The sequence below is a fragment of the Pipistrellus hanaki genome (assembly GCF_964339955.1).
Source record: "Pipistrellus hanaki genome assembly, chromosome: 11".
NCBI lineage: Eukaryota > Metazoa > Chordata > Mammalia > Chiroptera > Vespertilionidae > Pipistrellus > Pipistrellus hanaki.
In genome coordinates, this window is record NC_140513.1 from 30,575,820 (window position 1) to 30,594,622 (window position 18,803).

Below are 18,803 nucleotides of genomic sequence, written 5' to 3' on the forward strand. Positions count from 1 at the left end.
AATTTAAATAAATAAATAAATAAATAAATAAATAAATAAATAAATAATCACTTATCTGATGAACCAGTGCTTTGAGATGATGACCCAATTGAGAGAAGAGTGGGTTTTTCTTTTCTTGGCTCTCCTGCAGGGTTGGGGTCAGATTCCTTCAGGAGATGTGTTTGCAAATCTAAGGCTTATTTGCTCTTTTAGTGGACTGGGACTCTGGGAGCTCAAAGAGGGTTAGTTTTCAGGACAACTGATCCTTGTATAATGTGAAAAAGTCAGATTTTAATAGAATTTTTAGCTACTTTCTTTTTTTAATAACATTCCAGAAAATCACCTTTCGGTTCTTCAGAAAACCAAATGAAAAAATAATTAAATTCCTGCAGGTTGCTGGGGAAGCAATGAAGTGGACAGGTGATGAGCAGTGGAGTGGATCTGGGGAAGCGTTTGCCTCGTGGAAAATATGCCCCGGGCCTGAGTCTCTCGAAGGGTCTTCGCTGTTGAAATGTGGAATTTAAGATGTCAGGACATTTTATTTTAAACAGGCTATGTGTTCAAGACGTTTATAAGAAAACCTCTTAAGAATTAATTTTGCTTTGGTTTGATATTTTTGGCCCATCGTTTTGCATAAAAGAGAGATGCTGGAAAGCATTATTGCTTTATCTTTATGTCTGGGGTAGGTAGCAAGGTAGGTAGATAAAAATCAATGATTCTTAAAATTAAAAGTAGACTTTAGAAATTCTTTCTAGGACAGGTCTTTTGTTCAGTAACTAAAAAAACACACTACCATGTACCCAAACAGTTTTAATTTAAGATAGTTCAAAGATGTTGTCATTGAAAAGAAATTGTCATTTCATTGCACAATCTTCCAGAGCAACTCTTGTAACCTTTGAGAGAGGCTTTGGGAAGGCCAGGGAAGGTTGTGTATAATCTGCAACAAAGACTCTTGCCAGTGTCACCTGTACTCTGGCTTAAGGTTGATATTTAACTGTTGAAAAAAAAAAAAAGAGGCTATAGCTTCAGCACCAAACACTTATCCTTCCATATTAACAATGATTTAGTTAAATAGTCATTCAATAATTAGTAGTGAGTGTTTAACATATATTAAATACGAATTTAAGAAATACATTGCTGCTAAGCGAACAAGAATGCACTTATATCTCTAATAAACTAATTTTAAGAGATCAAATGTGCTCTTTACTGGTAGTCATGATTCTATAGTATATTCAGAAAACATCCTCTGTACAAACTGCTGAGGAGCATATTGTGAGCAAATTCTGAGGTAGGCTTAGAGCAAGTTCGATTAATGAAGGATATTCTCAATTCCTTTTTTATTTTGGATTGACATGTGTAAATATTGACATATCTAAATATGTCAGCTCATTATTGTCACGAATTCTCTGTTTTTGTCTCCCTTTAAAGTACTTTCTTTGAACATTTCTTAACTTTTATGATAAGACGTGGCAAATACATTGTCTTCATTTATGACTCTTTTCAATGTTTTCTTATGTTTAGATGGTACAAATTGTAGGCCTTTTCAAGTTTATCCTATTCTGGTACAGAATATAAATTTAATCAGGTAAAAATAGGAGGTCCATAAAAAGATTTTTTCCCCATAAAGTATGATGTTCCAAATCATAATTACAGAATTTTGGAGTAAATTTGTACAACATTGTGCCTAGCATTTCCCAATTTCCTATTGATTGGGCCAAGCAGCTGCCTAGCAGCACTGCAAATCTTGCAGGTAGCTGCACTGCTGGCTCTCCAGCCTCCGGTCTTTCTCCACCACTATCTGAGACCCGAAGGAGTTACCTATTTCCTGCTTCTCTCCTCCCGGCTTACCTTGTTTTATCAGTGACTATTCTGTTTCCTGCTCCTGAAAGGCAGGGCTTAGTTACATTGTGCCTGGAAAGGGTCAGGAAAGGGGAGATGGGTTTATCACAGAAGTCTTCCCATTCAGGTGCACATTAGTGAGAAGTCTTTTCACCGCACGTGTTTCACCGAGTACCAGGTGGAAGCTGGCGATAAAAAGTGCAGACCCACCAGCCTGCCCTGGTTTGTTTTAATGTGACTCTTAATTCCTTTAATGCAGTATTAGTACACAGCAGCAAGTTACTGTTAATGTCCCTTTTTGGTTAAAACAGAAAATTCTGGATGAATGTTAAAGCAGACAGGATACAGGACGTTAAGCATAAGTTGTGATTGCACCCAGCAAACCTGAGAAGGTGACATGACAGATATCTAAAAGGAAGTTTAGATAGAAACCAATACAGCACTCTAGATTTTCCTCCGCAAGCCATACCTTTCCTGCCAGAATAGAAAGACATTTCAGTGAAAAAATAACTGCAATACACCTACACTCACCACTAACCTTACTAGATTATGCCTGCATTGAGCTTGACTCCAAGTAAGTTGATAAAAATGCTGGGGGAGTGAGTGTGTATTATAAGATAACTATTCTTAAGAGGTGCCTATTCTCACATGTACATGTATACATATATGGCACTGATAATGTGATATTCACACATGAAAAACTTGATATGGACCTAGGGACAGGACATGAATGAAACCTGTTTTCAGGGTATAGAATGGTTAGGTCTGCATTACCTCACCCCCATTCCTATGCTCAGGGTCTGTGCCAATAGACAGGGATCACAGTAAGGCCCATTGGCTCTCTGCCTGTTTGTATAAATATAGTCTTACTGATGCACAGCCAAGCTCATTCATTTATGTGTCATGGATGGCTGTTTTCATGCTGCAATGGCAAAGCTGAGTAGTTGCAACAGATAGTATTACTGTTTTCTATCTGGTGCTTTACAGAAGAGATTCACTGACCCTTGGACTTTAACCTTGCAGAATGACCTCAGGCATGACCCAGTTCTCATTTTTCAGGTTCCCCATGCACTGACACATATCACACATGAGACAACATGTCTGTCCATGGGCTTCCACACTATGTCACACCACTGACTTCCTTCTAGATCTTTCCCAAGACACAGCACAGAACCTGACAGTAGAGAACCTCTAACTCATTTGGGTAACAATGGGTGATGTTTATCGATTACCCTTACAGTTCCTTGTATGGTTGTATGTACTTCAGTAGGATTAATTCTTACAACACTGTGTGGCAGATCCCATTACTACACTCGCATGGTGACTGAGGAAACTGAAGCCTAGGAGGTTAAGGTTTTTCTCTGGGTCACAGAGCCAGGATGTGGTGGGGAAGCACTTGAACTGAGTCAAGTGGTTACACTGACCCTGTGTACTTGTCATTCATGACTTAAGAAGCCCTCAGCTGCTTTGAGTGCAGCTTCTCTCAACCCTCAACACAATGCCCCTTGCTGTTTCTGTCTCCCTTCCCTCTCCACTGGCAAGCTCCCAGAACAGAAAGTGCCGAAATGTCAGTGATCTTAAATGGAAAGCAGTTTTCTATTTGAAATCCATCTAGACTTTGAATAAATCTAGGTAACATATCTATGTTCCAGAGAGTTTTCATTGCAAAACTCTTTGGGAAATATTACTCAAGCAAGTACTTAGTAAAATATTTTGCAGGGTGATGTGGATCTGGAAGGAGTTTCACCTGCAGGAAATGTCTCTGGGTAGAGGGCCCTGGGTAAGGCACTGATGCCTGAATACCTGGACTAGGTCAGCCTTTGATGGAGCAGCAGCAAAACTGCCGGGAAAAGCCTGGGGCACTGGGCTGGCTTGTCTTTCCCAGTCTGCAGGATGGTGGGACCAAGTTCAAAAACCATTGTGTGTTTTCTGTAGAAGGGAGAGCCAATACCTATTCTGTAACTGAATTAAGAGCTGGAGCTATTGTGAGAACACAAACTAGACTGGTTTCCAGTGATATGTAGCCGGCTCCAGGTGGTTAGTGGGTAGAAGCCCATCCCAAAGGACTTGGATTTCAGAAAGAGAACTGATGTCACCCTTGTCTAGCAGTACATATAGCTAGATTCAGCTGTCTGTACTATCAGATTTTAATTGTCTGCAGTTTTACACACCCTATATAATAAAAGCCTGATGTGGAAATTGTCCCCTCTACTGGGAGTTCTACTGAGAGTTTGACTGCTCGCTATGACATGCGCTGACCACCAGGGGGCTGAGTGGCACTGGCAGCAGGTGGCAGTGGAAGCTCTGCCAGCCCTGATGGGCCCTGATGAGAGTGGGACCACAGTGAAATAGTGGAGTAGGTGAGCAAGTGGTGACAGGCCTAGGCAAGTGTGATCGGGAGCCTGATCGCCCCGCAGATGGCAACCAGTGCTGAGGGGCCAGGCTCCAATCAATTGCCCCATAAGTGAAATGGTGGAGCAGTTGAAAGGGCAGTGGCAGGCCAAGGCAGGGGGCAGGAGGGGCTGTGGAGCTTTGAGGCTGGGGGCATGAGCTGATTGGGGCTCGATCCCCACAGGCCACCCTGAGGCAGGCCACCCTGAGGGACCCCACCCGTGCAGGAATTCATGCACCACGCCTCTAGTTCTGTAGTAAAGGAAAGAAGAAGCTAGTGAAAACTCCTAAAGTCCCACATTTCTGGATTATATGACAGTGAACTCAGATTTACCTTTGTCTCTGAAATTTCCCCCCCCAAAATCCTTTGTTTAATTCTTTGCTACAGCCAACATTTTGTGAAGATGGGAATAGTTATGATGTACACTTAATCATGTAATCTTTCTTTAAACTTCTGGTGGCGTTCTGCCCTCTCAAAATAAGCACCCCTTCCCGTATCCTTACTTTGCAGTCCTCTGGCTCCTGCTAACTTCTTCTTCCATATCCACACCTGCTGCTTCTTCCCTGTACTGAGCTGCCCAGCCTCACCAGCTTCTTCCAGTTACAGGAATTGCTTGCTCCATCCCTGCCCCCACACCCTTCAGCCTATGGTTATTGGTGCCTGGGACCCCTTACCCCCTGCGTTCTGCCTAGTTGACATCTACTCATCCATGTTTACCTGCCCAATGCTGTCAGAGCATCTTGCACATCATCTTAGGAGGGAAGGAACTTGGCCAGTTTCTTAGCATTGAGTTTCCAGGATCTAACATGGTGCTCTTTGATGGCATGGATGTTTAATTTCAATTTTCTGTGGCAGCTTCTAGTGTAGATGATGTAGGCTTTGGCACTTAACACTAGTTGTTTTCATGAACAGAAAACAGTTTTGGGCTTTAGAGCTATATAACTTATAGTTTGAATAAATAACCAGCCCTCTATCTTAATGCTTAAAGCAGCAAGATTTGGCATCTAAGGGGCAACTTTTCTAGCACCATTACTGGGTCATTGTGCTCCTTAGCATGGAGTGATGCTGTCTGCACTTGACTACTTCCCAGATGTGTCCTGACATTCTAAGTACCAGCATCACTACAGGATGAATACAGGAGCACAAACATACATACGCATGCATGCATACACATATGTATGATTTTCTAGGTAAAATGTTAATCTTTGTGTGACTTTTAAAATTTTTACACAGTGTAAATGTACCTGTTTTTCTTATAAGTTCATGTGATATCCCTTTCAGCTTCAATAGGACTATTTGCAATTTAAAATGCTTATTTTCCAGGGATCACTTAAAAATTTTAAGTTGTGAATTTTTCATCAGTAATTAGCCTCTACTACAATCTTTCTCACAAACCCATATTGTAGTTTATCAAGAAAGAAGATGAATAGGCTCAGATTTTAAACATCTAAAATGGATTGGTAATTCAGGGTGCATTTTCCTCTGAACGCCTTTCATTTGATCCCTTTTCATTAGACATAAACTAGATTATTTTTAGCATTAGTGGCACTCTATGCACAGAAGTAGAGACTGTTTTTTTGTCTTGGCTGACTAACACATATGATTTGAACCTTGATCTTTTACCTGGTATTTGCCAAGTACACCTGTGAACAGGTCTACTTGGTATTTGTGAATCCAGTGTAATTGCTTTAGATGAGGCCCTGAAATGAAATTAAAAGTGCTTTGAGCCTTGTCACTGGTGGGCACCCTTCTCAGAACTCACCTGTGCCACGTAGGGACATCCCTGCAGAAAGCAGGCTGTGTGCTGCGTTGTGCAGTCTCTGCTTGATTAACCTGTGACGTCAGGAGCTGGATCCGGGAGAGGCCTGTAACTACACTCTCAGGAGTGGAACAAAAGATTGTCTCGGGCCGAAACCGGTTTGGCTCAGTGGATAGAGGGTTGGCTTGGGGACTGAAGGGTCCCGGGTTTCATTCAGGTCAAGGGCATGTACCTTGGTTGCAGGCATATCCCCAGTAGGGGGTGTGCAAGAGGCAGCTGATCGATGACTCTCATTGATGTTTCTAACTCTCTATCTCTCTCCCTTCCTCTCTGTACAAAATCAATAAAATATATTAAAAAAAAAAAAAAAGATTGTCTTGGCACCAAGTAAACGCATCACGGCTGTTGAGCTGAAGAATCAGCAAGTGTTTAGCAGCTTGTATAGGGAACAGCATTTAAATCTTACATTGAGGGGCCAGGTATTATCTCTTGCTCTGAATAAGAATTTTTTTGTTTGTTTTTGTTTTGTTTCCCCCTGCCCATCAGGTGTGAAAATCACTAAGTGCCTGATGCTGCAATCTGTTGGCATAATCCAGATGGCTCTCTCCTCTCACAGATGCAGAAATGAAAGCACACAGGCAGATGAGGGGTGGGGCCGTGCCTCATTGTTTGCAATAGTGCTTTTCTCAAATAGCTTTAGGTAAAACACGTTTTGTAAGATTACCTCATTTTAATCTTAGTCATGCTTTTATTTTTTCTAAAGGAGTTCCTTTGCAGTGTGGACAGAGTTTGTAGTAATAATACATATCCTCCTCCAAAATAATTTTTAAAATCTTGGTACAACAAATTTTCTTAAATGGAGCCGCTCACTTGGGACCCCTGAAACCAGTTCAGCCTGAAGAGCTAGTTCTTCCCTGGAGAGCCAGACTCTGGAGCTCAATGGGCTGAGTTGGCTCTGCTACTTGATGATACTTATCTTACTCTGCCTCAGTTTCCTCCATGGTAAATAGGAAACTAGTGACAATTTCTTCCTTTGGTTGTCATGAGGATAAAGTAAATAGTACATGAAAAAGCTAAAATCACTTCCAGGAATGCATGTCAGGTGCTAAATGAATGTCTGAGCCAGTATATGAAGGCTTCAGAATGGTCTTTTGTTCCCTTGAAAGAGAGTGGATGGTGGTTGAAAAGACTTACCCTGTCAGAGGAATTTTATGACTTAGTTCATATGAAACTATCAAGAAAGTAACCTAATCTGGAAGAGCATGGCAAAAAAACAAAACAAAACAACACACACACACACACACACACACACAAAACCCCACATATATTAGGAAACTGTAGTGCCAACTTTCATAACAGACCTTCCAAGTCTTAGTGGCTTTATAAAGTACAGGCTTATGTTTTGCCTATGTGTCAGACAGACCAGAGTGGTCAGGTAGTTCCCCTCAGTGTGGGGATTCAGGGATCCAAGGACCAAGCAAGGAAGTGTCAACACACCATTTCTCCTTCTATTCCATTGGCCAGAACTACATGGGTCCAATCTACAGGGGGAGAAGGGTAGATTCTGAGAAGTCAATTGTCCCCATGTGCCCTGTAATAAGAAGCAGGAAAGAAGAGTATCCAGGTCATTTCTGGCACAGCTGTTTACCACATGACACATTTTATGCTAGTGGCAGGTATTTTCTATTATTAATCTATTTGTACACTTCACTGTAAACTATATCTGAAATTCTGTATAATGCCAGGAGCCAGGTAGGACCCAAGGGCATTTTCAATTATTCAGTTTCTTTCTTATTTTAGAAATTTGCAGGAAGTCAGGAAATCTCTTGAGACATCTACTTCTGAACATTTTATTGCTGGGCAGTTGGCCAGTAAACAAGGACCTTTCAGTGAAGTTCCTGACAGGCAGGTTTCTGGTAATAAGTTTTTTGTGCTTTGTTTCCTGCTGGTGGTCAGTAAATGACAAAAAGCAAAGAAGTTAATGATCCTGTTGAGATTGAGATTACAAGAGACAATCTAAGAGTAGAATATTTTTAAGAAACTGCTCTTTAATAAATATGGCTCATTCTTGCAACTAGTATTTGTACTCAGTTGTGCTGAAAGGGATGATGGCAGCTTTCTGTGTCTTATATTATCAAACAAAGAGACTTGCTCCTGCAGGTTTATTAATAACTAGAGGCCCATTGCACAAAGATTCATGCAAGAATAGGCCTTCCTTTCCCTGGCTTCGCTCCCAGTTGCCCCAGATCCTGCGAGTCTTTGCTCCAGGCAGGAGTGCTGCCCGGATCCTGTGAGTCTTCCCTCCACCCCCCCACTCTCTCCCTCATAGCAGGCATCCAGCCTCTCCCTGCTGCTCCGAGCCTGAGTATGCAAATTAACCTTCCATCTTAATGGAAGGTTAATTAATTAATGTTGGATTAATTTGCATACTCCTGATTGGCTGGTGGGCGTCACAGAGGAATAGTCAATTTGCATATTTCTTTTTTTTTATTAGTGTAGATATTTCACTTAAACAGTTATTTTGAATCATAACTGGCCTCTTCACAGATAAAGCAGTTTATGTGCAAACCTGGGAGAGTTGATAGCTATAGGGACACACCTTGTGCCCCCATAGCATTAGAACAGGCTGCCTTCAATATGCTTAACTAAGCTTCCGGGTCATGTTTTGTAATGTTCCATAGTTCTGGATAGTTTCCAATCCCACTTCTTCTACCAGGGTTCAGATGTTTAACACAATTGGGAAGCAATACGATGCAAAGGTTGATCATGTGGTGTCTCCAGCATCAGACTGAGTTTAGATCCCAATTCTGTCAGGCAGTCACTACGTGACCTTGGGCACTTTCACCGTCTGCTATGGTTGTCTAGGTGTTTCTGGTGACAAATATCAGACTAGTTGGCTTAAACCACAAGCATCCATTTTTTTCACAATTGAAGTCTGAGATCAAGGTGTTGGCTGGGTTGTTTCTTCTGAGGCCTCTCTCCTTGGCTTGTAGATAGCTGTCATCCTGTGTCTTCATGTGGTCTTCCCTCTGTGCTTGTCTGTGTCCAAATTACCACCTCTTATAGGACACTGGTCATATTGGATTAGGGACCTTCCTAATGACCTCTCCAATTCTGAGGTACTGGTGTTGGGATGTCAACACAGAAATCTGAAGAGATACATTTCAGCCCATAACAGGCACTTACTTAGTTCTGCCCAATCTGCAAAATGGGTTTATAAAAGTACTTTATAGTGTTGTTGTGAATATTCAAAGAAATGAGGCATGCCAGTTGCTTAGAAGTAATACATGGCATATAGTGAGCACTCACTAAATAGAAGCATTTTTATTATAATCATAAAACTTATTTAGATGTACCTGTGTCATCTATCCCAGTTGGGAGATGACTGTATGCCCAGCCTTTCAGTTATTGAGGCCTGGGATTAGTGTAGTCTTTCTTGTGCCCCCATAGCACTGGAACAAGCTGCCTTCGACAGAGCAACCTGGCAGAAGCCCCGATGTTGTGAGAAAGTGGAAGGGTATGGATATTGTGCTAAGGGTTTCTGACTGGTTGGTCTTCTTTGGTGTTAGGCACCAGAGATGGCTGTGGAATGCTCTCAGATGCCCTAATTCCTGTAATGGCCAGACCTAGATAAGCTCCCAGGGAAGAATAATCTGTCTAGGTATGACAAAGGCAAGAGACAGAGGACTTTTCACATTGTCAGGGGAGTAACTATAAAATTACAGTGGTAAATTGCCGAACGAGAGAATTATCCAAGCACTGGAGATGATTTTTAAAGAATGCAGTATGTGAATGAGGTTAGCATGTCTGTGATTGTACCTGTCCCACACAGGTTTAGACTGACGAGAATAGGTAGAATTCTATAATGTTGATATTATGGTAAGTTATCTCAGGCTCAAGTAAGTGCCTGTTATCTAAATTCCCGACTATTTTTTTTCCAACTGACATAAATGCTCCTTCTTTTAAAAAAATGGCTGCTACTGACACAACACAGTCACAGCTCATGTTACCCATTAGCAAGCACGTTTCTCCACCAGGGTCAGAGAAGGAAGGCCCCGCAGGCTCCGATGGAGTCTGCTGCCCCAGAGGGACAAGATGCCGTCAGTCCGGAGAACCTTTGGATGTGCTGGGGAGTCTCAGCTGCAGTGATGGCACTTCAGTACTGCAGGCACCTCATGCATGGTCCAAAATGGATCCACTTAGCTCATCAGCTCCTAGACTTGACTCAGGGCACACTAGCCAGCTGCCCTGCCTTAACATTTCTCTTTTGAAATGACTGAGAAATATTTGTCTTTTAATAAGTTATTAAGCAATAAATAGGATGATTGTCACTTCTAAATACATATGTAAATGTGATTTTATATGAAGTAATTTTAACTGACCATACAATAATAGGTATATGTACTGTTATGATCATAAAATATGAAATATATTCTTACTAGGGACTGGTGGAACATGGAATTTAGTAATTGTTTTAGTGTTACCTAGCTTTTTCTATATAAACCTATTTACCTTTCTATTAAAGAAAACCCAGCATTGACTGAAAAAAAAAAATCCTTTCCTATCAACACCTTCATATACATTTCCATTACTCCACAGTTCTCCACCTTCTAGTACTAAATCATCACATTGCACGTCTTAAAAATCACATTGTGCAACCTAACTCTGTACAATTTCTATGTGTTATTCATACCTAAGAAAAGCTGGAAAAAACTATAAGGTTGCTGTTCCATTGTGAAAAAAATGCGGAGAATAATTAACATCTCTGACTGTGCCCCTCCCTATGAGGTCATTCTGTTATTGCTGCCTTTTTCTTCCTTGGTTCCTTACCTATGTGTCTCTCTTGTAAAAGTGTTCTGAAATTTTGCCTTTTCATTTTTCACCTGGTTTAATGTCACTATTTTTTTTAAGGAAAGAGCAAGTTAGTACCTTGTATCAAAACATCAACCTTGTGGAGCCGAGACTGATTCAGCCGTATGAACACGTTATCAAGAACTTCCTCCGTGAGATCAAACTTCAAAGCACAGAAATGGAAAGCCTGGCCATCGCGGTGAAGAGGTATTGAAGTCCTTCCTTCCTAAGTGGCACATGGGGTCCTGGAACTGGCTCCCTGACCCAAGGGCCACGTGGACTGAACTGCACTGTCACGCTGGGGCATGGGAGGACTTCCTGATCCTCGGGAACCTGGGGCCTTCTGACCTGAGCAGCATGAGGGAAGTTGAGTCAAGCAGTACTGCCTAGAGTCAGTCAGCAGTCTGCCAGCAGGTCACTGCGATCCTGCCATTTAAACCCTCCAGGGTCATGATTCTATACAGAACACTTCAGAGAGGTGTGTTATCCTTTGTCCAGCCACTTGAAATGTAGGGGGAACGTTTCGGAGAGGCGGGCAGGGCTCTGACTGAAGCCTGGCCCTGTCATTGGCTGGTGTGTGCCTGAACAGGTTTCTTACTCTCCCTGAGTCTCAGCTTCTGCATTTGCAAAACGAGGCTGTAACTATTCCCCTCCGAAGGGGGTGGAGACTTACTGGATGCCATCATGGAGGATGCCCTGGCACTGGACTTATGCAGGGTGGATGCTCAGTGATGCTGCTTTCCCGTCTGGCCCCCTCACCCAGCCCCAACTGAAAGGCTGAGCACAGCTAAGCCCTTAGTCATGCAGCTGGTTTGTGGAAGGCATAGCTGCTCATACAGGATATCTTACTGCTTTTAACTGCAACCCAGTGCACAGCAGAATTCTATGTGTTGCAATCCAAACATCGGCCTCTTTGCCTCTTGGAAGGGCCACACTGCTTTGGCAAATGCTGGGAAAGAGGGCATTTCGTTTGTCACTACTCCCTGCAAGGCTTCTCGCTGCAGTGCGTTCCTCCAGCAGCTCTGAGCTTGCCCACCTCCATCTCTGTGCGGATCATCGGCCCCTTGGATAGGATGCCCCACCTCCACGGGGCAGGCCGGGGCTGCTCCTCTGTCTCTGCTCTTCCCTTCAACACAATGATCAAACTATCCTGTTGACCCTTTGAAGTAACCAGAGTGAATGAAAATGTAGAAGAGAACATGTTTTAGAACACTGAGGTTAAGTAGGATTATGTTCTGAGTCCCATAGTCATGCAGGAGTTGATCTGTTCTCAGGGGTTTGCTCATGAACACGATCACTTCCTGGCTCTGATCCTCTCCCTCGGGTCTGCTGGGCCTTGCAGTAGATGCTCTCAGAACTCTAGATTCTCTGGAGCATGTGGGTGTTGGTCAGAGGCCCAGGTTGGCCTCCTTTGAGATGTGACTAGTGGACAGACATAGTGAGTTTTCAGAATGTCCAGTGAGTGTCTGTTAAAATAGACAAACTCTCATGTATACACACAGGTACACATATACAGACCCACAGAAAGATATGCAGGACACACACACACACACACACACACACACACACACACACGCTCAAGCACACATGGTCTCTAAGGCAGTACCAGGTAAACACATCAGGGAAAAAAGAAATGGCATTCTTTATGTTCTCATTACCAGTGCTGCCCTCAGCTGTGGAGTATGTCAGTATGTCAGATTATGTTGTGCTGTCTTGGTGCTTCTCTCCTCCCCCATCCTGTGCTCTCTGGGTGAGATCCAAAGTCAGGCTCTGCTCTGAGCTCCAAGCCCCTAAAGGCCCCTCGCTCAGCTGTTAAGACACCTCACTGACGCATTTATATGACCACCATGGACGTTTCCTTACAGTCCTCGCTAAGGCCCCTTCATCCTCATCTCTATTTTTTAACTGGGGGAGAGTCTTGGTCTGTATTTGCACCTGAAGAATGGGTGCCCAGTATTCTGGTAGGGGCCCTGGATTGGGGTAAAGTAGACTTTCCCAATACCCTCTAGGGGTGTCGAACTCAATCAGAGAAGGGGCCAAAATCTAAAATCCAGCCTAAATCGCGGGCCGAATGGTTTACTGAACAGTCATAAACTGACAATGTCATAAACTGACAGCGGAGTGCAGTGATGACAGCGTGGTGCGGGCCACATTGCAAGGCCTGGCGGGCTGGATTTGGCCCGCAGGCCTTGTGTTTGACACATGTGCCCTAGACATTTCACTAGGAATTATTGAGGCAAACATTGTCATTATAGCCTGAACCAGTGGTCAGCAAACTCATTAGTCAACAGAGCCAAATATCAACAGCACAACAATTAAAATTTCTTTTGAGAGCCAAATTTTTTAAACTTAAACTTCTTCTAATGCCATTTTTTCAAAATAGACTCGCCCAGGCCATGGTATTTTGTGGAAGAGCCACACTCAAGGAGCCAAAGAGCCGTATGTGGCTCACAAGCTGCAGTTTGCCGACCACTGGCCTGAACAATAAAAAAAAAGTAAAAGTTGCTCAGAAGTGAGAAAAGCAGAAGGAACACATTCAGAAGCAGCCCAGGTACCCAGATGTTTGGGACGGGGTGTCTCGAAGGAAGGGCTGGAAAAACCTGTCCTAACAAAGGGAGAAATGGATATGTGGTGTTGCTCTTTACAGTTTCAGGGTTTATCGAAAAACTAGCAAACCCCAACACCCACATTGCTATAGAGAAATATAATTCCCAGGCTTCAAATAGCAGGTGTTTATAAACAAACTAGAACTAGCTGGCTTTCTGTACCAGGTTAACATAACCTTGGGCAGGCTGTAAGGTGAAGAGGGAGTAAACAGGATCAGGGAACAGTAGTAAATCATTCAGAATTTTACCTTTGGGTCCTCCCCCCCCCCCCCCCCCGCCCTTTAATGCTTGCTTGGAACTTGAGGTAGAAATTAGACTGATGTACCAACAAATGGCGTCACAAGGAAGTAAGAGCAGGTGAGATGGTGTAGCAGAAGCCAGCAAACTTGAGGACAGGAGATCTTCTACTCGGGTTCCCTACTGCTTATTAACTGCATGTCACTGGTCCAAGTGAACCAACTCCAAATGCCCTGGTGGCTGCTTTCATGTCACTTATAATCTAGTGGAGTAGGCATATATATATATATATATATGAGTGTGAAATGTAGATAATTGGACATGTAGCTGAGAGAGAATAAAAAAATAATTGTGTTAGGGCTCACTTAGAAGCTTCAACTATTGTAGAGCGGTAGATGTCTCCATACTGGGCAATTGCTAAGTAAAACTTTCCTGAAACTATTCTCAACAGACTTCTCCCATTTCTGACTTTTTTTTGAAAACCAGTATGTTCTGCCTCCATAAAATATGATTAATTGATTACATTAATAAAAGAAATTTTCTAACGGGTAACTGTATCCACATGTCTACCTTTAAGGACTTGATTAGTAACAATTGCTGAGTTCCTTCCTTTTCCCCCCTTCCAACTGTAGCATATAACAGAAATTTCATATAATGAAATTTCAAAACATCTCTTTGCCCTGGAGCACTTTTTTTTTTTGGTCTAGGGTTCTAGCTCAGCAGGACAGAAAAAAGGATTTTCGGAATTTATCGACAACTTCCTAGTTGTTTAGTATTTTTATCAGTTCTTTGCCACAATTTAGTTGAATGCCATTTTATCTAATCTATTCCATTTATTTAATATCTAGTGTTAATGTCCTTTTACATTCAAATGGTTGCCTTGCTAACCTCATTTTATTATGTGGAAGGCACAGCAATTATTATTTTGAATGTTGTATTTCTTCTCACTTATAAAATAAAAGGCGTGAGATAGATTAGTGGAAGTTTTGCTGTTACAAGTTTAAGAGGAGAATGAAAAGGTGTGCATCATCCCTTGCCTTTCAGAGCCCAGGACAAGGCAGCCATGCAGCTGAGTGAGTTGGAGGAGGAAATGGATCAGAGGATTCAGGCTGCAGAACACAAGACTCGGAAAGATGTGAGTGTGTGGGGTCCATTTATTCAGTGAGTTCTTACAGACATAGCACCAGGCCACCTCTGGGTGTAGCATGTACAGGAATCGAACTGCAACCTTTCAGTGCATGGACTGATGCTCTAACCACTGAACGACACCATCCAGGGCTAGGCATATTTCTTTCAGTAACTAGTGTTAGGTTTTATTTTTTATTATTTTTAAAAACATGTCATCTTTTTCCTATTCATTTGAGCTGTTAACTCTCAGAGGCAGCAAATAGAGTGAAAGGGGCCTGAGTGTTGGTGTTCCTAGACCTTAGTTTTCTTTCTGGCTCTGACGTGTGTAGGCTATAGATGGTGCTGGGCAAATAGCCTGACCTGAGCCTTTGTTGTCCCAATTCTGGAAATGGCCATGTATCTGCAGTCATGTGGTTACTTCTCCCCTCCCTGTGTAGGAGACTTGAGATCATTTTTAGTTTGACACAAGACATTTATCACCTGTTATTTTGAAGAGCTATTTAAATCAATGTACCTTTTATTTTTCCTATTAGGAAAAACGCAAAGCTGAGGAAGCCCTCAGTGACCTCAGGCGTCAGTATGAAACAGAAGTAGGGGATCTACAGGTGACAATAAAGAAACTGAAAAAGGTAGGTATGTGGAAGCAAGACTTTTAGGAATAGCTCCAAGATATCAGTGAGTCTGAGTTATAAGTGACTAAAAACATTTAGAATCGCTTTGAAGCAGCAGGTGGAATCAGATCTCAGAATCAAATTGGACTCTCTGGCAAGACTTTTATGTTTCCAAAGGCATCCATGTCTTGTGTAGATCTATGTGAGAGCACATTAAAGGCTGTAAAGAACTGTAGAGAAGTTTACACAGTTGTTATAATCGCCATTACCTATACCATTGATGCTGAGACACTAATTTTGCCAGCTCAGTTTTTCTTCTCTGAAGTTGGCGTGCATTTTAAAGTCAAGAGCTCATCTCACAGTCAGTTGTGCGCAGTCATGACATACTGTGTGAAACCTTCAGCTGAAAGATGATAAAGGCCAGTGTCAGAGTACTTAGAATTAGAAATAATGGCATAAGACATTCATTTTGATTAGTGCATAAATATTCAATTGATGGACACCCACAAATTCTCACTGGTGTAAGCTGTTTGTAGGAAATCATTTTTGTTGCCCATGTTATAGATGCTTTTGAGCTACTTTAATCTGGAAACAGCTAATGAGTCAACCAGCAAACAGAGCCCGTGGACTTATCAATATAATTTTTATATTTTTATATTGCACATGTCTCTACTTTCACATCATATGTAATTTTACTGATTTCAATCATTTGATAAGAACTTCCTGAAATCACTGTGAATAAAACATAGGTGAAAACGACACTCACTTTGTTCTTAAAAATCTTAGACTCTAGCAGGTCAGGTAGAACACTTACAAATAATTATAATGCAGGATAGAAAGTGTTAAGTGCAGATAAAGTTATAGGTGAATATAGGTGAATATAGAGGTCCAGACTGTAATGTAATGTAATGTAACTGAAAAAGCAAGGATTGGGTTGTTTTAAGAGTTGAATGGTTTCCAGGAAGGTTTTTCTAATTGTTTCAAATAAAATTCATTAAACAATAAAACTCTTTTCTCAAATGTTTAAATTATTTAAATTCTTATGGAAAATTGACTTCTAGAATTCTGATTTCTATATGCAGGGATATTCCCAAACTAAACTGAATCAATTCAGAGTAAGTCTGTAAACGCACAACCTTTATTTGCTCTTTCAGCTAGAAGAACAATCAAAGCATGTAAGTCAAAAAGAAGATGTGGCTGCATTAAAAAGACAAATTTATGATTTATCAATGGTAAGAATCACCTTTTCCCTTACAGAAATACATTTCCTGTTAGACTACTGTTCCCCAAACATAATCATGCTAGTATTTCAGTGTTCCAGGAATAGAAGCTTAAAGAGAAATTAATACCACAGTTAGAAAAAGTCTTTGGAATAATATCAACCAAAGGTGTTATTTATGCATGTGTTTCCTCAATGATATCCCACCTGTCGTGAATATATATATATATATATATATATATATATATATATATATATATTCCAACCAATAATGGCATGGCTATCAATCTTTTGAGGACTTTGCATTTATGACCTGCTGGAATTAGCTTCCAGCAGCCAATAGCATGTCAAAGTACATAATGACAAACTCTTGAGTGTTTGAGTTTGGCACCAAATGTCATGTATTAAAAAAAATACAGACACAACTTTGAGGATTTAGATTTTTGACACTTTAATACTGTACCATAATTTCAAGTTTCATTGGATTGATAACTAGTTCTTTGACTACCAAGATTCGAAGACTTGTGGATGGGTGAGAGTGGTGTGTGGGAAAGTTAAACTGTGCATTATTTCATTTCTCCCAGGTGGAAGAAAGTGAGTCTAATGATCTGCAATGTTCCTTTTCTGTAGGAAAATCAGAAAGTTAAGAAAGATCTGTTGGAAGCACAGACAAACATAGCCTTTCTTCAGAGTGAATTAGATGCTTTGAAAAGTGATTATGCTGATCAGAGTCTGAATTCTGAAAGGTATGAATCTTCACATTTGATTTTTTTTTTTTAGTATAAATGGAATGTTTATTTAGGTAACCATCCATGGGCATAAAACTTAGATATGTAATAATAAAGGGTTATTTATTAATTTTACTGCTATATTCTTTGCTTTCTAAAGATTTTACTATCAGTATCAGCTTTTGTAGTGATTTTTTGTGTTTTTAATTTTTTATACAAACAGATTAATTAATTTAATTATTGACTGGGTAGGACAGTGCAGGCTTAATAAATGATTGAATTAACTGGGAGCAGAAGAATGTACCTAATGTGTCAAGAGTTAGTGTTAATAATGGCTTTAAAAGTAGGAATTTTGGCCCTTCAATGTAAGAAAAGTAGACACCTTAGACAAGTAATTTTATTTTGCTGTGCTTTAGATTTTCAGTATGGTATATAACAACACACACAGAGGCACTTATGGTATATAGTAACACACATACACACACACACACTCACACACACACACACAGAGAGAGAGAGAGAGAGAGAGAGAGAGAGAGAGAGAGAGAGAGAATTGCATATATGTGTATATATATATATGTATATACATTCACACATTTGAATATAAATGCATCTATATATTGATACATATATGCATATGAAATGTAAAAGTTGTGGTCTCTGTAATTTGAGAACTTGAAATTTACTTGAGTGAGGTAAAAAGCGAAGGGACACTTGAGGTGATCTTGGGAGGGAGAATAGGTTCGTGTTGGTCAAGGGGAGCAAAGGTAACATCAGCAAGTAACACAGGTGCCTAGTATTTTACTAGTACTATCTAGTACTTGGTACTAGCACACTCAGTCCACATAATATCCCATGAGACAGGGACTTTCCTTATCTCCATTTCACAGATGGGAAGAGAAAGTTAAGAGATGTTCTAGGTGAGGCAGTACCCAACACAGGGTCAAAAATATAAGGACAGATAAGCCTGGTTTGGGGAAAGTGGTTATACCATTGGGTAGGAAAAATACATTTAAATTAAAAGTAAAATTTTTTTAAAATTAAAATGTTTAAAATCTTGTCTAAATCTAAAATGTAAGGGCTCAGATTTCTGGTGAACAAACTTAATTTTTTATAGACAATTGGAAAAAATTTAGCCTTATTAAAAGAGCAAATGGTCAGGTTATTATGGACAAAAATTGATACTTTGAGAGCTTTGGAAGCTAGTGAGGGGGTTTTTCTGCTTAGAAATGGGGCTGAGATGGAATACAGGCTGGCTGTGAATGGCTGGTGTTCAGAGTGGACTTCTTGAGGATGAGGCTAGGGCTTCATAATAGAGCAACAGAGGAATCAGTGTGTGAGTGTTTTTAGTGAATGGAGGAAGCCGGGTCCTGTGGATTCCCTGTGATTCAGGAAGAGGAGAGGAGGGAGTATAGGAGAAGGGTTAGGGAAGGGACAGAAGGAATCACAAGAAA

At 41.1% G+C, this 18,803-nt stretch overlaps 1 protein-coding gene across 1 annotated transcript in view; it reads left to right on the top strand.

Annotated features, from left to right (window-relative positions):
• The window catches only part of RASEF (RAS and EF-hand domain containing), a gene marked incomplete at its 5' end in the record, with an annotated part of 52,352 nt that overhangs the window by 9,545 nt on the left and 24,004 nt on the right, over window positions 1–18,803 (top strand). The window contains 5 exons of the mRNA XM_084899405.1: window positions 10,881–11,027; window positions 14,708–14,798; window positions 15,325–15,420; window positions 16,557–16,634; window positions 17,252–17,367. Of these exons, the coding sequence (XP_084755531.1) occupies window positions 10,881–11,027; window positions 14,708–14,798; window positions 15,325–15,420; window positions 16,557–16,634; window positions 17,252–17,367 (528 nt within the window). The remainder of the gene's footprint in view (window positions 1–10,880; window positions 11,028–14,707; window positions 14,799–15,324; window positions 15,421–16,556; window positions 16,635–17,251; window positions 17,368–18,803) is intronic.